Raw genomic sequence first — 26,954 nt, 5'->3', positions numbered from 1 at the left:
TTAGGTCTGGGGGGTTAGTAGCCAATGGCTACTAGCCCTGAGGGTGGGTACACCCTCTTTGTGCCTCCTCCCAAGGGGAGTGGGTCACATTCCTATCCCTATTGGGGGAATCCTCCTTCTACAAGATGGAGGATTTCTAAAAGTCAGTCACCTCAGCTCAGGACACCTTAGGGGCTGTCCTGACTGGCCAGTGACTCCTCCTTGTTTTTTTCATTATCTCTCCTGGACTTGCCGCCAAAAGTGGGGGCTGGGTCCAGGAGGCGGGCATCTCCACTAGCTGGAGTGCCCTGGGGCATTGTAACACGAAGCTTGAGCCTTTGAAGCTCACTGCTAGGTGTTACAGTTCCTGCAGGGGGGAGGTGTGAAGCACCTCCACCCAGAGCAGGCTTTGTTTCTGTCCTCAGAGAGCACAAAGGCTCTCACTGCATGGGGTCAGAAACTCGTCTCTCAGTAGCAGGCTGGCAGAGACCAGTCAGTCCTGCACTGAACAATTGGGTAAAATACAGGGGGTATCTCTAAGATGCCCTCTGTGTGCATTATTTAATAAATCCAACACTGGCATCAGTGTGGGTTTATTATTCTGAGAAGTTTGATACTAAACTTCCCAGTATTCAGTGTAGCCATTATGGAGCTGTGGAGTTCGTTTTTGACAGACTCCCAGCCCATATACTCTTATGGCTACCCTGCACTTACAATGTCTAAGGTTTTGCTTAGGCACTGTAGGGGCATAGTGCTCATGCACATATGCCCTCACCGGTGGTATAGTGCACCCTGCCTTAGGGCTGTAAGGCCTACTAGAGGGGTGACTTACCTATGCCACAGGCAGTGGGAGGTTGGCATGGCACCCTGAGGGGAGTGCCATGTCGACTTAGTCATTTTCTCCCCATCAGCACACACAAGCTGGCAAGCAGTGTGTCTGTGCTGAGTGAGGGGTCCCTAGGGTGGCATAAGACATGCCGCAGCCCTTAGAGACCTTCCCTATCAGAGCCCTTGGTACCAGGGGTACCAGTTACAAGGGACTTACCTAGGTGCCAGGGTTGTGCCAATTGTGGAAACAATGGTACATTTTAGGTGAAAACACTGGTGCTGGGGCCTGGTTAGCAGGGTCCCAGCACACTTCTCAGTCAAGTCAGCATCAGGCAAAAAGTGGGGGGTAACTGCAACAGGGAGCCATTTCTTTACAGAAATGCTAACAGGGACTAACACAAGTCCCTAGCAGGACTTTTAAAAAATGTAGAAAAATAGCTCAAATTTCAAAAATCAGTTTCTAATGACAATTTTTGGAATTTAGTCGTGTGATCAGGTATTGGCTGAGTAGTCCAGCAAATGCAAAGTCTTGTACCTCACCGCTGATCCACCAATGTAGGAAATTGGCTCTGTATGTACTATTTCAAAGTAAGAAATAGCATGCACAGAGTCCAAGGGTTCCCATTAGAGGTAAGATAGTGGCAAAAGAGATCATTCTAATGCTCTATTTTGTGTTAGTGTGGTCGAGCAGTAGGCTTATCAAAGGAGTAGTGTTAAGCATTTGTTGTGCACACAGGCAATAAATGAGGAACACACAGACAATTCCAGGCCAATAGGTTTTTGTAAAGAAAAATGTTTTTTCTTAATTTATTTTAAGAACCACAGGTTCAAGTTTTACAAGTAATACTTTAAATGAAAGGTATTTCATGTAGGAACTTTAGGAACTTTGAATTAGCAAAACAGCATATACAGTTTTCACATAAATGACATATAGCTATTTTAAAACTAGACAGTGCAATTTTCAACAGTTCCTGGGGAAGGTAAGTGTTTGTTAGTTCTTGCAGGTAAGTAAACCACCTACGGGGTTCAAGTTTGGGTCCAAGGTAGCCCACCGTTGGGGGTTCAGAGCAACCCCAAAGTTACCACACCAGCAGCTCAGGGCCGGTCAGGTGCAGAGGTCAAAGTGGTGCCCAAAACGCATAGGCTTCAATGGAGAAGGGGGTGCCCCAGTTCCAGTCTGCCAGCAGGTAAGTACCCGCGTCTTGGGAGGGCAGACCAGGGGGGTTTTGTAGGGCACCGGGGGGGGGGACACAAGTCCATACAGAAAGTACACCCTCAGCGGCACGGGGGCGGCCGGGTGCAGTGTGCAAACAAGCATCTGGTTTGTAATAGAAATCAATGGGAGACCAAAGGGTCACTTCAGCGATGCAGGCAGGCAAGGGGGGGGGCTCCTCGGGGTAGTCACCACCTGGGCAAGGGAGAGGGCCACCTGGGGGGTCGCTCCTGCACTGGAGGTCGGATCTTTCAGGTCCTGGGGGCTGTAAGTGCAGTGTCTTTACCAGGCGTCGGGTCTTTGAAGCAGGCAGTCGCGGTCAGGGGGAGCCTCGGGATTCCCTCTGCAGGCGTTGCTGTGGGGGCTCAGGGGGGTCAATTCTGGCTACTCACGTTCTCGTAGTCGCCAGGGAGTCCTCCCTGTGGTGTTTGTTCTCCACAAGTCGAGCCGGGGGCGTCGGGTGCAGAGTGCAAAGTCTCACGCTTCTGGCGGGAAACGTGTGCTGTTTCAAAGTTGCTGCTTTGTTGCAAAGTTGCAGTCTTTGGGGAACAGAGCTGCTGTCCTCGGGAGTTCTTGATCCTTCTAGATGCAGGGTAGTCCTCTGAGGCTTCAGAGGTTGCTGGACCCTGGGAACGCGTCGCTGGAGCAGTGTCTTTAGAAGTGGGGAGACAGGCCGGTAGAGCTGGGGCCAAAGCAGTTGGTGTCTCGGTCTTCTCTGCAGGTTTTTCAGTTCAGCCGTCTTCTTATGTTGCAGGAATGTGAGTTCCTAGGTTCCTGGGAGCCCCTAAATACTGAATTTAGGGGTGTGTTTAGGTCTGGGGGGTTATTAGCCAATGGCTACTAGCGCTGAGGGTGGCTACACCCACTTTGTGCCTCCTCCCTGAGGGGAGGGGGGGCACATCCCTATCCCTATTGGGGGAATCCTCCATCTGCAAGATGGAGGATTTCTAAAAGTCAGTCAGCTCAGGGCACCTTAGGGGCTGTCCTGACTGGCCAGTGACGACTCCTTGTTTTTCTCATTATCTCCTCCAGCCTTGCCGCCAAAAGTGTGGCTGTAGCTGGAGGGGGTGGGCAACTCCACTAGCTGGAGTGCCCTGGGGTGCTGTAACAAAGGGGGTGAGCCTTTGAGGCCTCACCGCCAGGTGTTACAGTTCCTGCAGGGGGAGGTGAGAAGCACCTCCACCCAGTACAGGCTTTGTTACTAGCCACAGAGTGACAAAGGCACTCTTCCCCATGTGGCCAGCAACATGTCTGGGGTGTGGCAGGCTGCTAAAACTAGTCAGCCCACACTGGTAGTCGGTTAAGGTTTCAGGGGGCACCTCTAAGGTGTATGTTACAATAAAATGTACACTGGCATCAGTGTGCATTTATTGTGCTGAGAAGTTTGATACCAAACTTCAGTTTTCAGTGTAGCCATTATGGTGCTGTGGAGTTCGTGCATCACAGACTCCCAGACCATATACTCTTATGGCTACCGTGCACTTACGTCTAAGGTTTTGCTTAGACACTGTAGGGGCATAGTGCTCATGCACTTATGCCCTCACCTATGGTATAGTGCACCCTGCCTTAGGGCTGTAAGGCCTGCTAGAGGGGTGACTTATCTATACTGCATAGACAGTGTGAGGTTGGCATGGCACCCGGAGGGGAGTGCCATGTCGACTTAGTCTTTTTATCCCCACTAGCACACACAAGTTGGCAAGCAGTGTGTCTGTACTGAGTGAGGGGTCCCCAGGGTGGCATGAGATATGCTGCAGCCCTTAAAGATCTTCCCTGGCATCAGGGCCCTTGGTACCAGAGGTACCAGTTACAAGGGACTTACCTGGATGCCAGGGTGTGCCAATTGCGGAAACAAAAGTATAGGTTAGGGAAAGAACACTGGTGCTGGGGCCTGGTTAGCAGGCCTCAGCACACTTGAAAATCATAACTTGGCATCAGCAAAGGCAAAAGGTCAGGGGGTAACCATGCCAAGGAGGCATTTCCTTACACTCTGTTAAAGAATCGACAAAGACATAGCAGGGGCATATCTGCTCTTGCAGATATGTTCACATATGGAATATAATGCACCCTGCCTTAGGTCTGTAAAGACAGCTGTAGGGGTGACTTACATATACTGCACACAGTATTAGGGGACATGACACACAGGCTGTGTGTCATGTTGTGTTTTTACTTTTAGCTGCACAAAGACACATAGCCTGAAATGCCATTCTGCTTTTACTAAGTGAGGGATCCTCGAGTGTGGCACACTACATGCTGAAATCCTTAGGGGCCCTCTTTGGTACTCATGTGCTAGGTACCAGGGGTACCATTTACTAGGGAGTTAAGGGGGAGGGGGTGTCAAAGGTATTACCAACTGGGGACAATTAAACAGTTTTAGGGAACGAGATCTGGCACTGGGGACCTGGATAGCATTTTCAGTCAAAATTGCATCAGGTACCAGGCAAAAAGTAGGGGTGACATTGAAGAGAGAGAAAAAAAAAAAAAAAAGACTTTCCAACACCTTTCTCTATACCTCTTTCTGTATATGCCCACAAATCTCCCTACCAGTAAATTCCATTACTTTTACTTTCCACCCACATGCCTCTCCCTTCTCTCCATTTTCCTTGCCCAGTATGTTCCCTCTTGCACCCAGTCCCTGTCTTTCCTTTACCAGTGATTTTTATGATCCTCTTTCTTCAGGATTTCAACAGTGAATTTAAGTTTTGCATTCTAAACTACAAAAATCAAAATGCAAAGACAAACTGTAGCATTTAAACTGCTTGCACAAGATTAGACAAAACTTCAGATCCCTGCCTCTCTTCCTTCTGACCTTCAGTACATCCTCTGTATTCCCTTATCCTCCGTATCACTTCAACTACATCCTTCTCACTGCATCTTCCACTTAATTACTTACCAATGACTCCAACCTTCTGCCTCTTCCACTGAATCTCTCACTTTAGTGATTTCAAATGGCCACATGAGGTGCAAGCAGTTTATCTATTTCCTTTACATTCCAATACTTGTGGATTTCTGTTTACAAATTAAAAATGACTACTACACACCATATTGCAAAAGAACACCAGGTGGATTACTTGCATTCATCAAATGGTAGCTGTAAGGAAATGCCTCCTTGGCATGGTTGCCCCCTGACTTTTTGCCTTTGCTGATGCTATGTTTACAATTGAAAGTGTGCTGAGGCCTGCTAACCAGGCCCCAGCACCAGTGTTCTTTCCCTAACCTGTACTTTTGTATCCACAATTGGCAGACCCTGGCATCCAGATAAGTCCCTTGTAACTGGTACTTCTAGTACCAAGGGCCCTGATGCCAAGGAAGGTCTCTAAGGGCTGCAGCATGTCTTATGCCACCCTGGAGACCTCTCACTCAGCACAGACACACTGCTTACCAGCTTGTGTGTGCTAGTGAGGACAAAACGAGTAAGTCGACATGGCACTCCCCTCAGGGTGCCATGCCAGCCTCTCACTGCCTATGCAGTATAGGTAAGACACCCCTCTAGCAGGCCTTACAGCCCTAAGGCAGGGTGCACTATACCATAGGTGAGGGTACCAGTGCATGAGCATGGTACCCCTACAGTGTCTAAACAAAACCTTAGACATTGTAAGTGCAGGGTAGCCATAAGAGTATATGGTCTGGGAGTCTGTCAAACACGAACTCCACAGCACCATAATGGCTACACTGAAAACTGGGAAGTTTGGTATCAAACTTCTCAGCACAATAAATGCACACTGATGCCAGTGTACATTTTATTGTAAAATACACCACAGAGGGCACCTTAGAGGTGCCCCCTGAAACTTAACCGACTATCTGTGTAGGCTGACTAGTTTTAGCAGCCTGCCACAAACCGAGACATGTTGCTGGCCCCATGGGGAGAGTGCCTTTGTCACTCTGAGGCCAGTAACAAAGCCTGCACTGGGTGGAGATGCTAACACCTCTCCCAGGCAGGAATTGTCACACCTGGCGGTGAGCCTCAAAGGCTCACCTCCTTTGTGCCAACCCAGCAGGACACTCCAGCTAGTGGAGTTGCCCGCCCCCTCCGGCCAGGCCCCACTTTTGGCGGCAAGGCCGGAGAAAATAATGAGAAAAACAAGGAGGAGTCACTGGCCAGTCAGGACAGCCCCTAAGGTGTCCTGAGCTGAGGTGACTCTAACTTTTAGAAATCCTCCATCTTGCAGATGGAGGATTCCCCCAATAGGGTTAGGATTGTGACCCCCTCCCCTTGGGAGGAGGCACAAAGAGGGTGTACCCACCCTCAGGGCTAGTAGCCATTGGCTACTAACCCCCCAGACCTAAACACGCCCTTAAATTTAGTATTTAAGGGCTACCCTGAACCCTAGAAAATTAGATTCCTGCAACTACAAGAAGAAGGACTGCCCAGCTGAAAACCCCTGCAGCGGAAGACCAGAAGACGACAACTGCCTTGGCTCCAGAAACTCACCGGCCTGTCTCCTGCCTTCCAAAGATCCTGCTCCAGCGACGCCTTCCAAAGGGACCAGCGACCTCGACATCCTCTGAGGACTGCCCCTGCTTCGAAAAGACAAGAAACTCCCGAGGACAGCGGACCTGCTCCAAGAAAAGCTGCAACTTTGTTTCCAGCAACTTTAAAGAACCCTGCAAGCTCCCCGCAAGAAGCGTGAGACTTGCAACACTGCACCCGGCGACCCCGACTCGGCTGGTGGCGATCCAACACCTCAGGAGGGACCCCAGGACTACTCTGATACTGTGAGTACCAAAACCTGTCCCCCCTGAGCCCCCACAGCGCCGCCTGCAGAGGGAATCCCGAGGCTTCCCCTGACCGCGACTCTTTGAACCTAAAGTCCCGACGCCTGGGAGAGACCCTGCACCCGCAGCCCCCAGGACCTGAAGGACCGGACTTTCACTGGAGAAGTGACCCCCAGGAGTCCCTCTCCCTTGCCCAAGTGGAGGTTTCCCCGAGGAACCCCCCCCTTGCCTGCCTGCAGCGCTGAAGAGATCCCGAGATCTCTCATAGACTAACATTGCGAACCCGACGCTTGTTTCTACACTGCACCCGGCCGCCCCCGCGCCGCTGAGGGTGAAATTTCTGTGTGGACTTGTGTCCCCCCCCGGTGCCCTACAAAACCCCCCTGGTCTGCCCTCCGAAGACGCGGGTACTTACCTGCAAGCAGACCGGAACCGGGGCACCCCCTTATCTCCATTCTAGCCTATGTGTTTTGGGCACCACTTTGAACTCTGCACCTGACCGGCCCTGAGCTGCTGGTGTGGTGACTTTGGGGTTGCTCTGAACCCCCAACGGTGGGCTACCTTGGACCAAGAACTGAACCCTGTAAGTGTCTTACTTACCTGGTAAAACTAACAAATACTTACCTCCCCTAGGAACTGTGAAAATTGCACTAAGTGTCCACTTTTAAAACAGCTATTTGTGAATAACTTGAAAAGTATACATGCAATTTTGATGATTTGAAGTTCCTAAAGTACTTACCTGCAATACCTTTCGAATGAGCTATTACATGTAGAATTTGAACCTGTGGTTCTTAAAATAAACTAAGAAAAGATATTTTTCTATACAAAAACCTATTGGCTGGATTTGTCTCTGAGTGTGTGTACCTCATTTATTGTCTATGTGTATGTACAACAAATGCTTAACACTACTCCTTGGATAAGCCTACTGCTCGACCACACTACCACAAAATAGAGCATTAGTATTATCTATTTTTACCACTATTTTACCTCTAAGGGGAACCCTTGGACTCTGTGCATGCTATTCCTTACTTTGAAATAGCACATACAGAGCCAACTTCCTACATTGGTGGATCAGCGGTGGGGTACAAGACTTTGCATTTGCTGGACTACTCAGCCAATACCTGATCACACGACAAATTCCAAAATTGTCATTAGAAATTGATTTTTGCAATTTGAAAAGTTTTCTAAATTCTTAAAAGACCTGCTAGGGCCTTGTGTTAGATCCTGTTTAGCATTTCTTTTAGAGTTTAAAAGTTTGTAAAAGTTTGAATTAGATTCTAGAACCAGTTTTAGATTCTTAAAAAGTATTCCAACTTTTAGAAGCATAATGTCTAGCACAGATGTGAATGTGGTGGAACTCGACACCACACCTTACCTCCATCTACAGATGAGAGAGCTAAGGTCACTCTGTAAACTAAAGAAAATAGCAATGGGCCCCAAACCTACCAAAGTACAGCTCCAGGAGCTTTTGGCAGAGTTTGAAAAGGCCAACCCCTCTGAGGATGGCAACTCAGAGGATGAAGATAGTGACTTGGAGGGAAATTCCCCCCCTCCAGTCCTACTTAGGGAGAGCAGGGCTTCTCAAGCCCTGACTCCACAAATAATAGTCAGAGATACTGGTTCCCTCACAGGAGGGACCAACAACTCTGAGATCACTGAGGATAACTCCAGTGAAGAGGACATCCAGTTAGCCAGGATGGCCAAAAGATTGGCTTTGGAAAGACAGATCCTAGCCATAGAGAGGGAAAGACAAGAGATGGGCCTAGGACCCATCAATGGTGGCAGCAACATAAATAGGGTCAGAGATTCTCCTGACATGTTGAAAATCCCCAAAGGGATTGTAACTAAATATGAAGATGGTGATGACATCACCAAATGGTTCACAGCTTTTGAGAGGGCTTGTGTAACCAGAAAAGTGAACAGATCTCACTGGGGTGCTCTCCTTTGGGAAATGTTCACAGGAAAGTGTAGGGATAGACTCCTCACACTCTCTGGACAAGATGCAGAATCTTATGACCTCATGAAGGGTACCCTGATTGAGGGCTTTGGATTCTCCACTGAGGAGTACAGGATTAGGTTCAGGGGGGCTCAGAAATCCTCGAGCCAGACCTGGGTTGACTTTGTTGACTACTCAGTGAAAACACTAGATGGTTGGATTCAAGGCAGTGGTGTAAGTAATTATGATGGGCTGTACAATTTATTTGTGAAAGAACACCTGTTAAGTAATTGTTTCAATGATAAACTGCATCAGCATCTGGTAGACCTAGGACCAATTTCTCCCCAAGAATTGGGAAAGAAGGCGGACCATTGGGTCAAGACAAGGGTGTCCAAGACTTCAACAGGGGGTGACCAAAAGAAAGGGGTCACAAAGACTCCCCAGCAGAAGGGTGATGAGACAACCAAAACTAAAAATAGTAAAGAGTCTTCTACAGGCCCCCAAAAACCTGCACAGGAGGGTGGGCCCAGAGCCTCTTCACAAAACAATGGGTACAAGGGTAAAAACTTTGATCCCAAAAAGGCCTGGTGTCATAGCTGTAAACAGCATGGACACCAAACTGGAGACAAGGCCTGTCCCAAGAAAGGTTCCACTCCAAACTCCCATCCAGGTAACACTGGTATGGCTAGTCTCCAAGTGGGATCAACAGTGTGCCCAGAGCAAATCAGGGTCCACACTGAAGCTACTCTAGTTTCTGAGGGTGGGGTGGATTTAGCCACACTAGCTGTCTGGCCGCCTAACATGCAAAAATACAGACAGCAACTCTTAATTAATGGGACTAGAATAGAGGGCCTGAGGGATACAGGTGCCAGTGTCACCATGGTGACAGAGAAACTGGTTTCCCCTGGCCAATACCTGACTGGAAAAACTTACACAGTCACCAACGCTGACAATCAGAGAAAAGTACATCCCATGGCAATGGTTACTTTAGAATGGGGAGGGGTCAATGGCCTGAAACAGGTGGTGGTCTCCTCAAATATCCCAGTGGACTGTCTGCTTGGAAATGACCTGGAGTCCTCAGCATGGGCTGAGGTAGAGCTAAAAACCCATGCAGCAATGCTGGGTATCCCTGAACTGGTGTGTGTGAAAACAAGAGCACAGTGCAAGGCACAGGGTGAAAAAGTAGAGCTGGAGTCTGGAAAAATGGCCCAGCCTACCAAGAGAACAGGAAAGTCAGTTGGGAAACCAACTGCAACACAGCAAAAGAAAGGGAACCTCTCTTCTCAGGAAGAAGTTCTGCCCTCTGAGGGAACTGAGCCTTTGGAGCTTGAACCTTATCATGTTGAGCTCTTAGGCCCAGGGGGACCCTCAAGGGAAGAGCTGTGTAAGGGACAAGAAACCTGTCCCTCTCTTGAAGGCCTTAGGCAGCAAGCTGCTGAAGAGTCCAAAGGCAAGAAAAATGGAACACATAGGGTCTATTGGGAAGATGGGCTCCTGTACACTGAGGCCAGAGACCCCAAACCTGGTGCCACTAGGAGAGTGGTAGTGCCTCAGCTGTTCAGAGAGTTCATCCTAACATTGGCCCATGACATTCCCCTTGCTGGACATTTGGGACAAACCAAGACGTGGGAGAGGTTAGTCAACCACTTCTACTGGCCCAATATGTCCAACATGGTTAAGGAGTTTTGCCTCTCCTGCCCCACCTGTCAAGCCAGTGGTAAGACAGGTGGGCATCCAAAGGCCCCCCTCATTCCACTTCCAGTGGTGGGGGTGCCCTTTGAAAGAGTGGGTGTGGACATAGTTGGTCCACTGGAACCTCCCACAGCCTCAGGAAATATGTATATCCTGGTAGTAGTGGATCATGCTACCAGGTATCCTGAAGCTATTCCCCTTAGGTCGACTACTGCCCCTGCTGTAGCCAAGGCCCTCATTGGTATCTTTACCAGAGTGGGTTTCCCTAAGGAGGTGGTGTCTGACAGAGGTACCAACTTCATGTCAGCATACCTAAAGCACATGTGGAATGAGTGTGGAGTGACTTATAAATTCACTACACCTTACCATCCACAAACTAATGGCTTAGTTGAGAGATTCAACAAGACATTAAAAGGCATGATCATGGGGCTCCCAGAAAAACTCAAAAGGAGATGGGATGTCCTCCTGCCATGTCTGCTTTTCGCTTACAGGGAGGTACCACAGAAGGGAGTAGGGTTCTCACCCTTTGAACTTCTGTTTGGTCATCCTGTAAGGGGACCACTTGCCCTTGTTAAAGAAGGCTGGGAGAGACCTCTCCATGAGCCTAAACAGGACATAGTGGACTATGTACTTGGCCTTCGCTCTAGAATGGCAGAGTACATGGAAAAGGCAACCAAAAACCTTGAGGCCAGCCAACAACTCCAGAAGTTTTGGTATGACCAAAAGGCTGCACTGGTTGAGTTCCAACCAGGGCAGAAAGTCTGGGTTCTGGAGCCTGTGGCTCCCAGGGCACTCCAGGACAAATGGAGTGGCCCTTACCCAGTACTAGAGAGGAAGAGTCAGGTCACCTACCTGGTGGACCTGGGCACAAGCAGGAGCCCCAAGAGGGTGATCCATGTGAACCGCCTTAAGCTCTTCCATGACAGGGCTGATGTGAATCTGTTGATGGTAACAGATGAGGATCAGGAGGCAGAGAGTGAACCTCTCCCTGATCTTCTGTCATCAGACCCAAGAGATGGCACAGTAGATGGAGTGATCTACTCAGACACCCTCTCTGGCCAACAGCAAGCTGATTGTAGGAGAGTCCTACAACAGTTTCCTGAACTCTTCTCCTTAACCCCTGGTCAGACACACCTGTGTACCCATGATGTGGACACAGGAGACAGCATGCCTGTCAAGAACAAAATCTTTAGACAGTCTGACCATGTTAAGGCAAGCATCAAGGTGGAAGTCCACAAGATGCTGGAATTGGGAGTCATTGAGCGCTCTGACAGCCCCTGGGCTAGCCCAGTGGTCTTAGTCCCCAAACCTCACACCACAGATGGAAAGAAAGAGATGAGGTTTTGTGTGGACTACAGAGGGCTCAATTCTGTCACCAAGACAGATGCTCATCCAATTCCAAGAGCTGATGAGCTCATTGATAAATTAGGTGCTGCCAAATTTCTAAGTACCTTTGACTTGACAGCAGGGTACTGGCAAATAAAAATGGCACCTGGAGCAAAAGAAAAGACAGCATTCTCCACACCTGATGGGCATTATCAGTTTACTGTTATGCCCTTTGGTTTAAAGAATGCCCCTGCCACCTTCCAAAGGTTGGTGAATCAAGTCCTTGCTGGCTTGGAGTCCTTTAGCACAGCTTATCTTGATGATATTGCTGTCTTTAGCTCCACCTGGCAGGATCACCTGGTCCACCTGAAGAAGGTTTTGAAGGCTCTGCAATCTGCAGGCCTCTCTATCAAGGCATCCAAATGCCAGATAGGGCAGGGAACTGTGGTTTACTTGGGCCACCTTGTAGGTGGAGGCCAAGTTCAGCCACTCCAACCCAAGATCCAGACCATTCTGGACTGGGTAGCTCCAAAAACCCAGACTCAAGTCAGGGCATTCCTTGGCTTGACTGGGTACTACAGGAGGTTTGTGAAGGGATATGGATCCATTGTGACAGCCCTCACTGAGCTCACCTCCAAGAAAATGCCCAAGAAAGTGAACTGGACTGTGGACTGCCAACAGGCCTTTGACACCCTGAAACAAGCAATGTGCTCAGCACCAGTTCTCAAAGCTCCAGATTATTCTAAGCAGTTCATTGTGCAGACTGATGCCTCTGAACATGGGATAGGGGCAGTTTTGTCCCAAACAAATGATGATGGCCTTGACCAGCCTGTTGCTTTCATTAGCAGGAGGTTACTCCCCAGGGAGCAGCGTTGGAGTGCCATTGAGAGGGAGGCCTTTGCTGTGGTTTGGTCCCTGAAGAAGCTGAGACCATACCTCTTTGGGACTCACTTCCTAGTTCAAACCGACCACAGACCTCTCAAATGGCTGATGCAAATGAAAGGTGAAAATCCTAAACTGTTGAGGTGGTCCATCTCCCTACAGGGAATGGACTTTATAGTGGAACACAGACCTGGGACTGCCCATGCCAATGCAGATGGCCTTTCCAGGTTCTTCCACTTAGAAAATGAAGACTCTCTTGGGAAAGGTTAGTCTCATCCTCTTTCGTTTGGGGGGGGGTTGTGTAAGGAAATGCCTCCTTGGCATGGTTGCCCCCTGACTTTTTGCCTTTGCTGATGCTATGTTTACAATTGAAAGTGTGCTGAGGCCTGCTAACCAGGCCCCAGCACCAGTGTTCTTTCCCTAACCTGTACTTTTGTATCCACAATTGGCAGACCCTGGCATCCAGATAAGTCCCTTGTAACTGGTACTTCTAGTACCAAGGGCCCTGATGCCAAGGAAGGTCTCTAAGGGCTGCAGCATGTCTTATGCCACCCTGGAGACCTCTCACTCAGCACAGACACACTGCTTACCAGCTTGTGTGTGCTAGTGAGGACAAAACGAGTAAGTCGACATGGCACTCCCCTCAGGGTGCCATGCCAGCCTCTCACTGCCTATGCAGTATAGGTAAGACACCCCTCTAGCAGGCCTTACAGCCCTAAGGCAGGGTGCACTATACCATAGGTGAGGGTACCAGTGCATGAGCATGGTACCCCTACAGTGTCTAAACAAAACCTTAGACATTGTAAGTGCAGGGTAGCCATAAGAGTATATGGTCTGGGAGTCTGTCAAACACGAACTCCACAGCACCATAATGGCTACACTGAAAACTGGGAAGTTTGGTATCAAACTTCTCAGCACAATAAATGCACACTGATGCCAGTGTACATTTTATTGCAAAATACACCACAGAGGGCACCTTAGAGGTGCCCCCTGAAACTTAACCGACTATCTGTGTAGGCTGACTAGTTTTAGCAGCCTGCCACAAACCGAGACATGTTGCTGGCCCCATGGGGAGAGTGCCTTTGTCACTCTGAGGCCAGTAACAAAGCCTGCACTGGGTGGAGATGCTAACACCTCTCCCAGGCAGGAATTGTCACACCTGGCGGTGAGCCTCAAAGGCTCACCTCCTTTGTGCCAACCCAGCAGGACACTCCAGCTAGTGGAGTTGCCCGCCCCCTCCGGCCAGGCCCCACTTTTGGCGGCAAGGCCGGAGAAAATAATGAGAAAAACAAGGAGGAGTCACTGGCCAGTCAGGACAGCCCCTAAGGTGTCCTGAGCTGAGGTGACTCTAACTTTTAGAAATCCTCCATCTTGCAGATGGAGGATTCCCCCAATAGGGTTAGGATTGTGACCCCCTCCCCTTGGGAGGAGGCACAAAGAGGGTGTACCCACCCTCAGGGCTAGTAGCCATTGGCTACTAACCCCCCAGACCTAAACACGCCCTTAAATTTAGTATTTAAGGGCTACCCTGAACCCTAGAAAATTAGATTCCTGCAACTACAAGAAGAAGGACTGCCCAGTTGAAAACCCCTGCAGCGGAAGACCAGAAGACGACAACTGCCTTGGCTCCAGAAACTCACCGGCCTGTCTCCTGCCTTCCAAAGATCCTGCTCCAGCGACGCCTTCCAAAGGGACCAGCGACCTCGACATCCTCTGAGGACTGCCCCTGCTTCGAAAAGACAAGAAACTCCCGAGGACAGCGGACCTGCTCCAAGAAAAGCTGCAACTTTGTTTCCAGCAACTTTAAAGAACCCTGCAAGCTCCCCGCAAGAAGCGTGAGACTTGCAACACTGCACCCGGCGACCCCGACTCGGCTGGTGGCGATCCAACACCTCAGGAGGGACCCCAGGACTACTCTGATACTGTGAGTACCAAAACCTGTCCCCCCTGAGCCCCCACAGCGCCGCCTGCAGAGGGAATCCCGAGGCTTCCCCTGACCGCGACTCTTTGAACCTAAAGTCCCGACGCCTGGGAGAGACCCTGCACCCGCAGCCCCCAGGACCTGAAGGACCGGACTTTCACTGGAGAAGTGACCCCCAGGAGTCCCTCTCCCTTGCCCAAGTGGAGGTTTCCCCGAGGAACCCCCCCCTTGCCTACCTGCAGCGCTGAAGAGATCCCGAGATCTCTCATAGACTAACATTGCGAACCCGACGCTTGTTTCTACACTGCACCCGGCCGCCCCCGCGCCGCTGAGGGTGAAATTTCTGTGTGGACTTGTGTCCCCCCCCGGTGCCCTACAAAACCCCCCTGGTCTGCCCTCCGAAGACGCGGGTACTTACCTGCAAGCAGACCGGAACCGGGGCACCCCCTTATCTCCATTCTAGCCTATGTGTTTTGGGCACCACTTTGAACTCTGCACCTGACCGGCCCTGAGCTGCTGGTGTGGTGACTTTGGGGTTGCTCTGAACCCCCAACGGTGGGCTACCTTGGACCAAGAACTGAACCCTGTAAGTGTCTTACTTACCTGGTAAAACTAACAAATACTTACCTCCCCTAGGAACTGTGAAAATTGCACTAAGTGTCCACTTTTAAAACAGCTATTTGTGAATAACTTGAAAAGTATACATGCAATTTTGATGATTTGAAGTTCCTAAAGTACTTACCTGCAATACCTTTCGAATGAGCTATTACATGTAGAATTTGAACCTGTGGTTCTTAAAATAAACTAAGAAAAGATATTTTTCTATACAAAAACCTATTGGCTGGATTTGTCTCTGAGTGTGTGTACCTCATTTATTGTCTATGTGTATGTACAACAAATGCTTAACACTACTCCTTGGATAAGCCTACTGCTCGACCACACTACCACAAAATAGAGCATTAGTATTATCTATTTTTACCACTATTTTACCTCTAAGGGGAACCCTTGGACTCTGTGCATGCTATTCCTTACTTTGAAATAGCACATACAGAGCCAACTTCCTACAGTAGCCCTTCAATTATCTGGCCCTCAGTGTCTACAACTTCCTTCTGGTTCTTTCTTCAGATCCCTTTTCACCTTACCTCTGCTTCTTTTCCTCCTTTCTCTTCTTGCTATGTAAGCATTTTCTTCTCCAGGCAACTGCCTTATGCCTCTTTATCACTCCCCCAGTCTACTTCACCCCCTTCTTTCCCACTTCCATCCCTGTCTCTCACTGTGATCCTCCTCCTACCCCAAAGATGATCCAGTTGCCAGACTGCAGGGAACAATTACAGCAGAAAAAGATAGTCTTGCTGATGCTTTACAACGCTAGAAAAAACCTGCACGGCAAACTGGGAATATAACTGCACAGCAAACTAGTGAACTTAAGTTTAGAATGCAAAACTACAAATGCCAAAACGCAAAGACAAAAACTTTAAACTCCTCACTCCAGATTTGACAAAACTTCAGATCCTATCCTTGTCACTTCATCTCCATCCTTCTCACTGCATCTTCCACTTAATTACTTACCACTGTGTAAGGAAATGCCTCCTTGGCATGGTTGCCCCCTGACTTTTTGCCTTTGCTGATGCTATGTTTACAATTGAAAGTGTGCTGAGGCCTGCTAACCAGGCCCCAGCACCAGTGTTCTTTCCCTAACCTGTACTTTTGTATCCACAATTGGCAGACCCTGGCATCCAGATAAGTCCCTTGTAACTGGTACTTCTAGTACCAAGGGCCCTGATGCCAAGGAAGGTCTCTAAGGGCTGCAGCATGTCTTATGCCACCCTGGAGACCTCTCACTCAGCACAGACACACTGCTTGCCAGCTTGTGTGGGCTAGTGAGGACAAAACGAGTAAGTCGACATGGCACTCCCCTCAGGGTGCCATGCCAGCCTCTCACTGCCTATGCAGTATAGGTAAGACACCCCTCTAGCAGGCCTTACAGCCCTAAGGCAGGGTGCACTATACCATAGGTGAGGGTACCAGTGCATGAGCATGGTACCCCTACAGTGTCTAAACAAAACCTTAGACATTGTAAGTGCAGGGTAGCCATAAGAGTATATGGTCTGGGAGTTTGTCAAACACGAACTCCACAGCACCATAATGGCTACACTGAAAACTGGGAAGTTTGGTATCAAACTTCTCAGCACAATAAATGCACACTGATGCCAGTGTACATTTTATTGTAAAATACACCCCAGAGGGCACCTTAGAGGTGCCCCCTGAAACTTAACCGACTATCTGTGTAGGCTGACTAGTTTTAGCAGCCTGCCACGAACCGAGACATGTTGCTGGCCCCATGGGGAGAGTGCCTTTGTCACTCTGAGGCCAGTAACAAAGCCTGCACTGGGTGGAGATGCTAACACCTCCCCCAGGCAGGAATTGTCACACCTGGCGGTGAGCCTCAAAGGCTCACCTCCTTTGTGCCAACCCAGCAGGACACTCCAGCTAGTGGAGTTGCCCGCCCCCTCCGGCCAGGCCCCACTTTTGGCGGCAAGGCCGGAGAAAATAATGAGAAAAACAAGGAGGAGTCACTGGCCAGTCAGGACAGCCCCTAAGGTGTCCTGAGCTGAAGTGACTCTAACTTTTAGAAATCCTCCATCTTGCAGATGGAGGATTCCCCCAATAGGGTTAGGATTGTGACCCCCTCCCCTTGGGAGGAGGCACAAAGAGGGTGTACCCACCCTCAGGGCTAGTAGCCATTGGCTACTAACCCCCCAGACCTAAACACGCCCTTAAATTTAGTATTTAAGGGCTACCCTGAACCCTAGAAAATTAGATTCCTGCAACTACAAGAAGAAGGACTGCCTAGCTGAAAACCCCTGCAGAGGAAGACCAGAAGACGACAACTGCCTTGGCTCCAGAAACTCACCGGCCTGTCTCCTGCCTTCCAAAGATCCTGCTCCAGCGACGCCTTCCAAAGGGACCAGCGACCTCGACATCCTCTGAGGACTGCCTCTGCTTCGAAAAAACAAGAAACTCCCGAGGACAGCGGACCTGCTCCAAGAAAAGCTGCAACTTTGTTTCCAGCAGCTTTAAAAGAACCCTGCAAGCTCCCCGCAAGAAGCGTGAGACTTGCAACACTGCACCCGGCGACCCCGACTCGGCTGGTGGCGATCCAACACCTCAGGAGGGACCCCAGGACTACTCTGATACTGTGAGTACCAAAACCTGTCCCCCCTGAGCCCCCACAGCGCCGCCTGCAGAGGGAATCCCGAGGCTTCCCCTGACCGCGACTCTTTGAACCTAAAGTCCCGACGCCTGGGAGAGACCCTGCACCCGCAGCCCCCAGGACCTGAAGGACCGGACTTTCACTGGAGAAGTGACCCCCAGGAGTCCCTCTCCCTTGCCCAAGTGGAGGTTTCCCTGAGGAATCCCCCCCCTTGCCTGCCTGCAGCGCTGAAGAGATCCCGAGATCCCTCATAGACTAACATTGCGAACCCGACGCCTGTTTCTACACTGCACCCGGCCGCCCCCGCGCTGCTGAGGGTGAAATTTCTGTGTGGGCTGGTGTCCCCCCCGGTGCCCTACAAAACCCCCCTGGTCTGCCCTCCGAAGACGTGGGTACTTACCTGCAAGCAGACCGGAACCGGGGCACCCCCTTCTCTCCATTCTAGCCTATGTGTTTTGGGCACCACTCTGAACTCTGCACCTGACCGGCCCTGAGCTGCTGGTGTGGTGACTTTGGGGTTGCTCTGAACCCCCAACGGTGGGCTACCTTGGACCAAGAACTAAGCCCTGTAAGTGTCTTACTTACCTGGTTAACCTAACAAATACTTACCTCCCCTAGGAACTGTGAAAATTGCACTGTGTCCACTTTTAAAACAGCTATTTGTGAATAACTTGAAAAGTATACCTGCAATTTTGATGATTTGAAGTTCCTAAAGTACTTACCTGCAATACCTTTCGAATGAGATATTACATGTAGAATTTGAACCTGTGGTTCTTAAAATAAACTAAGAAAAGATATTTTTCTATATAAAAACCTATTGGCTGGATTTGTCTCTGAGTGTGTGTACCTCATTTATTGTCTATGTGTATGTACAACAAATGCTTAACACTACTCCTTGGGTAAGCCTACTGCTCGACCACACTACCACAAAATAGAGCATTAGTATTATCTATTTTTACCACTATTTTACCTCTAAGGGGAACCCTTGGACTCTGTGCATGCTATTCCTTACTTTGAAATAGCACATACAGAGCCAACTTCCTACACACTGCTTCCAACATTATGCCTCTTTTCCATTGGGTCTCTCACTTTAGTGATTTCAAATGGCCACATGAGGTGTATGCAGGTCCACTATTTCCATTTTCTTTACATTCTGAAACTTGTTTTCATTTTACAAATGAAAAATGACTACTACAGATACCAGAATGAAAAAAAAACAAAAAGAGGATTATTGGCATTTGTCACTTGGTAGACCTTCAACTTTCTTCCCGTTAGCTGTCTACAACTTCCTTCTGGTTCTTTCTATGGAACCCCATTCACCTTAACTTCACTTTTTACCTTTCTCTTTGCTATGCAAGCATCTTTTTCTCCAGCATTGTGTGCGTGGGAAGAAAAGGGCAAAAATAAAAAATAAAAATAAACTCGCTGATATTTTATGAAGCTGGGAAAAAAAACTGCACGGCGATCTGGGAATATCTTGTCTTTTCTTTGTAAATCAACTTGACTCCAAACTTTTATTGGGTTTTGTTTTCAGCTGGAGTTCCTTAATGCCATAATTTAGCAGTGCTCCTTTGTTATTTCTGGGGCAGGCAGCAAGCCATGGACCGCAAACAATGTTTTTTAAAGTGTAAGGCTGTGTAAGGAAATGCCTCCTTGGCATGGTTACCCCCTGACTTTTTGCCTTTGCTGATGCTATGTTTTGAATTGAAAGTGTGCTGAGGCCTGCTAACCAGACCCCAGCACCAGTGTTCTTTCCCTAACCTGTACTTTTGATTCCACAATTGGCACACCCTGGCATCCAGATAAGTCCCTTGTAACTGGTACCTCTGGTACCAAGGGCCCTGATGCCAGGGAAGGTCTCTAAGGGCTGCAGCATGTATTATGCCACCCTAAGAGACCCCTCACTCAGCACAGACACACTGCTTACCAGCTTGTGTGTGCTAGTGAGAACAAAATGAGTAAGTCGACATGGCACTCCCCTCAGGGTGCCATGCCAGCCTCTCACTGCCTATGCAGGATAGGTAAGACACCCCTCTAGCAGGCCTTACAGCCCTAAGGCAGGGTGCACTATACCATAGGTGAGGGTACCAGTGCATGAGCACGGTGCCCCTACAGTGCCTAAGCAAAACCTTAGACATTGTAAGTGCAGGGTAGCCATAAGAGTATATGGTCTGGGAGTCTGTTTTACACGAACTCCACAGCACCATAATGGCTACACTGAAAACTGGGAAGTTTGGTATCAAACTTCTCAGCACAATAAATGCACACTGATGCCAGTGTACATTTTATTGTAAAATACACCACAGAGGGCACCTTAGAGGTGCCCCCTGAAACTTAACCGACTATCTGTGTAGGCTGACTGGTTCCAGCAGCCTGCCACACTAGAGACATGTTGCTGGCCCCATGGGGAGAGTGCCTTTGTCACTCTAAGGCCAGTAACAAAGCCTGCACTGGGTGGAGATGCTAACACCTCCCCCAGGCAGGAGCTGTAACACCTGGCGGTGAGCCTCAAAGGCTCACCCCTTTGTCACAGCACCGCAGGACACTCCAGCTAGTGGAGTTGCCCGCCCCCTCCGGCCCCGGCCCCCACTTTTGGCGGCAAGGCCGGAGAAAATAATGAGAATAACAAGGAGGAGTCACTGGCCAGTCAGGACAGCCCCTAAGGTGTCCTGAGGTGACTCTAACTTTTAGAAATCCTCCATCTTGCAGATGGAGGATTCCCCCAATAGGATTAGGGATGTGACCCCCTCCCCTTGGGAGGAGGCACAAAGAGGGTGTACTCACCCTCAGGGCTAGTAGCCATTGGCTACTAACCCCCCAGACCTAAACACGCCCTTAAATTCAGTATTTAAGGGCTCTCCCTGAACCTAGAAACTAGATTCCTGCAACAACAAGAAGGACTGCCTAGCTGAAAACCCCTGCAGAGGAAGACCAGAAGACAACAACTGCCTTGGCTCCAGAAACTCACCGGCCTGTCTCCTGCCTTCCAAAGAACTCTGCTCCAGCGACGCCTTCCAAAGGGACCAGCGACCTCTGAATCCTCTGAGGACTGCCCTGCTTCGACGACGACAAGAAACTCCTGAGGACAGCGGACCTGCTCCAAATAGACTGCAACTTTATCCATAGGAGCAGCTTTAAAGAACCCTGCAATCTCCCCGCAAGAAGCGTGAGACTTGCAACACTGCACCCGGCGACCCCGACTCGGCTGGTGGAGAACCAACACCTCAGGGAGGACCCCCGGACTACTCTACGACTGTGAGTACCAAAACCTGTCCCCCCTGAGCCCCCACAGCGCCGCCTGCAGAGGGAATCCCGAGGCTTCCCCTGACCGCGACTCTCTGAAACCTAAGTCCCGACGCCTGGAAAAGACCCTGCACCCGCAGCCCCCAGGACCTGAAGGACCGGACTTTCACTGCAGAAGTGACCCCCAGGAGTCCCTCTCCCTTGCCCAAGTGGAGGTTTCCCCGAGGAAGCCCCCCCCTTGCCTGCCTGCAGCGCTGAAGAGATCCCTTGATCTCTCATTGACTTCCATTGCGAACCCAACGCTTGTTCTAGCACTGCACCCGGCCGCCCCCGCGCCGCTGATGGTGACATTTCTGTGTGGGCTTGTGTCCCCCCCGGTGCCCTACAAAACCCCCCTGGTCTGCCCCCGAGGACGCGGGTACTTACCTGCTGGCAGACTGGAACCGGGGCACCCCCTTCTCTCCATTGGAGCCTATGCGTTTTGGGCACCACTTTGAACTCTGCACCTGACCGGCCCTGAGCTGCTGGTGTGGTAACTTTGGGGTTGCTCTGAACCCCCCAATGGTGGGCTACCTTGGACCAAGAACTGAACCCTGTAAGTGTCTTACTTACCTGGTAAAACTAACAAAAACTTACCTCCCCCAGGAACTGTGAAAATTGCACTAAGTGTCCACTTTTGAAATAGCTATTTGTGAATAACTTGAAAAGTATACATGCAATTGAAATGATTCAAAGTTCCTAAGGTACTTACCTGCAATACCTTTCAAACAAGATATTACATGTTAAATTTGAACCTGTGGTTCTTAAAATAAAGTAAGAAAATATATTTTTCTATAACAAAACCTATTGGCTGGATTTGTCTCTGAGTGTGTGTACCTCATTTATTGTCTATGTGTATGTACAACAAATGCTTAACACTACTCCTTGGATAAGCCTACTGCTCGACCACACTACCACAAAATAGAGCATTAGTATTCTCTTTTTACCACTATTTTACCTCTAAGGGGAACCCTTGGACTCTGTGCATGCTATTCCTTACTTTGAAATAGCACATACAGAGCCAACTTCCTACAGGCTGCCATTAATAACAGCATGTTCAGAACAATATTCATTGCCCTGAGTCCTCGCAGGACTTTGATTTGGGAGATGCAACCTTCTGAGTGACATAGCCTCAGGTAGCAACAGACTTAAACCTAATGCCCCCAAGCTGCATTCAGTTAGCAAGGGTGCCCCACGTTATGGAGAGGAGAGTGGCCCCTACTGTCCTAAAAGGCGACGTAGGCCAGGGCTGAAAGAAAGCAAGCCCTGAATATTGTGCACCATGGAACATGCGCTTTACTGCATGTGCCTGTCAAACAGTTCCCAGATGCTGCCTGACCATCACAGAGTGAGAATGAGTAATTTTTTTACCAAAACAAATCTGAAAGCAGAAAATGAGGGGCACAACCCCCAGACACATATAAAGAAACCACCAATGTTAACGTCCATGGTTTCCATTTGGGTCCATCGTCCCTATAAGGCGAAGAGCCTCTAGGAGGGATGACAGCTTGAATCTCTAGTATTTCGATTGATCTGCTAAGGGTGCTTAGATCCAATATTGGACTGAGTTTCTTGTCTGGTCTTGGCACTAGGATGAAGGTGGAGTAAAAACCTTTTCAGTCTTTCTGTTGGTGGTACTAATTCTATAGCCTGTTTGCTTAGCCAGTCCTTTACTTTCTATCGTAGTCTAGGTTATTCCTCGCTTTTGATTGTAGTCTTAAGCTGTGTTGTGGGAGGCAGCTATGAACTCAATGGAATAGCTGTGCCTTATGTAATTTAGGATCCATTTATGGGAGGGGATCCTTCACCCTTCTCTCAGAAACCCTCTGATCCTACTACCTACTGGCAAGAAGTGTAGGAAAGCATTTCTTGTTGAGTCACTTATTTGTGTTTGTTTCCCCTCTGGGGCTGCCTGTTCTGTCTCGTCCACAAAACCACTGTCTGTAGCAGAATTCATACTGACAACTGTGAAGGATTTGCTGTTGAGGTACTTTGACTGAAGGATGCATGTGTGGGTGCATGCCTCCTCTTATGGGAGCTATATCTCTGTGCCAATCCCCTCTGAACAGACACTTGTACTGTAAGTCGCCCATGGTTTTGATCATTTCACTGTCCTTTTCACGCCATAGGCACTTAGTCAATGGACTCCCCGAAAAGGCCATCTCCTGTGAAGGGCACGTTTATTATGGTGGTTTGTACTTCTTGCTTAAACCCAGAGATTCTAAGCCAAATATGTCCTGCTTAGGGTGGCAGACCTATATAGTTGTCACCTTGCTGTGCCTGCAGTATCTAGCACCAACTTGTGGCACATGCTGCCAATAGTCTTGCTCTCTTGCAGCATCTGATTTGCCCTCTTAAATGAGATTGTTTGGTGGGCATATCTGTTTAATAATGTATTTGAGTTGGTTATAAGCCATTGTGCGGCCAATGACCTTTCGAACTTTTAGCATCGTAGCCATCCTCTTGCTTTTCTTGTCCAGTGGAGGACCTGTTGAAATCTGGTTGCTATCTCTCTTGCAAAACATTGCCACTATTAGAGAGTCCACTGGCATGTTTCCTCTGATGTAAGAGGGAGGGCGCTCCCTGATTGAAAAGCAATGGTGTTCCACCCTTTGAGTGGTTGCCTTGGATGCTGCAGTTTTCCTGAAAGCCTCACTTCCTTGGTCTAGGACACTCAGCAGCACTGGAAGGAACTGCTCCACTTCCAGTAATACTCCATAAGTGTTTGCCACCCTCAATGATGCAGTTGTATGTGGTGGTGTCATCTGGTGGAGAGGATCTTGTTGGGCAGAAGTCTATCCCCATCATCTGGTGAGTACGTGTATATGTCTTGCAAGTCCTCTAGACTATCCCATATGTGAGAATTCCTGGTCCTTGAACTGTTGGCTATCTTCTTGTATTTCGTAAAGGTAGTTTTCTACCTCTTTTTGTGGTTCTGGTGTTAGTGGTGGTTCGAGTTCTTCCGTTTCCTGCTCTCTCCATTCGTCTGTTTCCATGGTATCCTGTAGCCCCTTAAAACTGTCAAGTTCTTAGAAATGTGACCCTCTAGCTCTACTTTAAGGTGTCTTTCTCTTGACTTGGGTGGATGGTTCTTAAGACACTGGACTAGGTTTCCTCACTTTACTTTGTTGGTGTTTGATGTCTGTGTAGAGCCAGTTGTAGGCATCGATTCATTCCAGTCTGCGGGTTAAGCGTTGAGCTGGTTTTCTCAGATTAGATTTTATTCCTACCATGGATTTGATTGCCCTTCAAGGTTGAGGCTCCGGCGGGGTCCTTGGTCTAGGACAGGTGGTGCTGTTTTGGCCTTGCCATGCATTCTTGTGTAGAGATCTTAGGCATCAACTTGGCATCTTTTGAGTCAAAACTCCTCGGCTGGATTGCTGGGCACCCTACTGAGGGTACCTTGCTTGATGTCAACTTATTCCTCTTTCCTGGCTGGATCTCTATTTTGTCCTCCAGCTACTGCTCTTCTTCCTGGGGCATTTTGGTGACTTCGACTGGGTCATCTTCCCCACTCAACAGGCTCAGGTCCCTTAAGGACCTATTTCCCCAAGAAGGACATAACAGTGTGGTGGACCCACCTCTCCTTGTGTCTTTGGCAAGAATTCTGAGCAGGCTGCGCAATCCGCCGAAATGTGGTATTTCTTAAGGCGAGCTTGTAAACCTCATGGGTATCCAATTGTGCATACGTACTATGATACATGGGCAAAATCTTAATGGGATGTGTTCTATACTCCTTTCTGGTTATACAATCCATGTGGTCTTTCGTCTTTTGCGTTTTTCAGTGTTCTTTCCATTCTCTGACAACACTGCTGCAGTTCCTGTTTTTGATGGTTTTCTCTGACTTTGAATCTCTGCGAGGAAGTCTTTCCCCTTGACTCCAGACCTCTTTGTGGCTTTCAGGCCCAAATGGCAAATGGTCAACTAAGCCCACTATTACCACCCCCCCCCCCCCCGCCACCCCAAAAAAAAAAAAGACTATTTTGGGTCCTACCACTAAATGGCTGAATAATGCACAGCATGGGATTCCAGAAAAGATTCATACTGCCAAGATAGGACTTTAAGGGCTCAAATAAAAAGCTTAGCAGGATGGGCCTCTGCAAATTAGCTCTAAACGCTAGAAGCTGTCTTTACCAAGTTACTTACTGATGCAAACACTCATGAGCACTAAATTCGCAATGTCTTTGGTGTTTAAACTAAGCCTCTCAGAAACAAATCTGCTATTTATTGCACAGGAACCCACAGACGCATGAATGTTTATCATCTGCTACAGGAAAGACATGAACTCTTTAGGGCATACATTGAACTCCTCCCCTCAGACTGTACCTGATGGTATCGGCCAATCTTCACATGGGAATTCTTCCTGATCATGCCATCTGTTGGCAATATCTAGAAATACATTAAAATCAATATTACACATTAAAAAAAAAAATAGCAAACCGTGATGAAACATTCGTTAAGGAAACAAAATGCTAGCACAACAGGGAGTTAGGGGGACTAATTCAGGAAAATTATATATTTCTAGCAAATAAACTGAGAGAATAAAGATAACTGTTACTTGCCCGTTAAGATGCTTCTGAGCTTGAAAATTAAGAATCACATGCTGTACATAATGCTGCCCTATAGTGTTCAGGTCCAGAAGTCTTCAGTGGCTTTCTTTCCTCCCTAGGTATTTCAACCTGAATGCAGTCATATGACTTGCTAGGATAATAAAAGCTGTGCTCCTGTACCAGACTTTCATTGTAAATTAATTTTTTACCCAGAACCCCCCACCGCATCCTCCTCCCCCCACGGTCAACAGGGTGAACGTAGAGTAAAATAATCTAGGAGAGGTGCAAGCTGCAAACTCATATAAACAAGTAAACAACGTTTTTTTCGAGCATGAAATCTTTTCTAGAGTTGCATGTTGTACATCGGTTATGTAGTGGTATTTTCGCCTTGTGGAGGATTTGAAGAGAGTTATGCTAAGGAAAGGATAAGTTACTTACCTGTAAATCCTAGTTCTCTTCCAGGGGTATCCTCATCAATAGTCAAACATTGAATATTCCCGCCCTTGTGCGAGGACCCCGGAGCATATATAAAATACACATATATTATCATGTGTAAAAAACAGCAATGCAGGCTATCATCATAAACAGGCTAAAAATGCTTTATTTCTATGATTTTTTTTTTTTTTTTTTTTTTTCATATTATGAAATCACAAGAGAGAATAAATATCTACCCAAACCCCTAAAACTGGGCTTAGGGAAGTAAGCAGCAGTAAACACTAGAGAAAAAGAGAAAAAAACTACATTGAAAAACCAATGGAGCATTCTTAGCCAATAGGCTGCATGCAGGTTAACACAGGAGAATCATAAAAACGTTGGCACCGTGCCTTTAAGACCCTGAGCACCTCCAGTATCCCACCATGCCTCAGGGGTGAAGGAAAGGTGACAGTTGGTTCACAGTTAGGTCAGTTCTTTTTTACGGTGACAATCTGTGTAACTGATTCAAAATACAGTCTGTCCTGCACTTCTAGGAGACGTGCGTCCGGGGAGGAGGGTGGGTTGTTTATGACTTTGATGAGGATACCCCTGGAAGAGAACTAGGATTTACAGGTAAGTAACTTATCCTTCTCTTCCAGGGGATCCTCATCAATAGTCATAAACATTGAATAGATTAGCAAGCCCATCCCTAAACTCTGCGGACTGTCCAATAGAAGTGCAGGAATAGATACGTATTATGCAAATAAATTTCTCAGCGAGGCCTGCCCCACTTGGGCATCCGCTCTAGCATCTGAGTCTAAACACTAATGTCTAGTAAACGTATGCACAGACTTCCATGTAGCAGCCTTACAAATCTCAGATATTGGAACATTAAGGAGGGCAGCAGTAGCCGCTTTTCCCCTTGTGGAATGCGCTTTAGGCCTAGCTAGTAATTGTTTATTAGCCAGCTGGTAAGTATTAACAATACAAGAAACTATCCATCT

The 26,954-nt window shown here is 48.4% G+C and overlaps 1 protein-coding gene across 1 annotated transcript in view; it reads right to left on the bottom strand.

Annotated features, from left to right (window-relative positions):
• ABCF2 (ATP binding cassette subfamily F member 2) overlaps nucleotides 1-26,954 on the bottom strand; it is a 293,880-nt gene that overhangs the window by 155,694 nt on the left and 111,232 nt on the right. The window contains exon 11 of the mRNA XM_069212334.1: nucleotides 25,313-25,375. Coding sequence (XP_069068435.1) covers nucleotides 25,313-25,375 — 63 coding nt within the window. The remainder of the gene's footprint in view (nucleotides 1-25,312; nucleotides 25,376-26,954) is intronic.

This window comes from Pleurodeles waltl, chromosome 10, assembly GCF_031143425.1.
Source record: "Pleurodeles waltl isolate 20211129_DDA chromosome 10, aPleWal1.hap1.20221129, whole genome shotgun sequence".
NCBI lineage: Eukaryota > Metazoa > Chordata > Amphibia > Caudata > Salamandridae > Pleurodeles > Pleurodeles waltl.
This window is presented reverse-complemented; position numbering and strand designations above follow the sequence as displayed.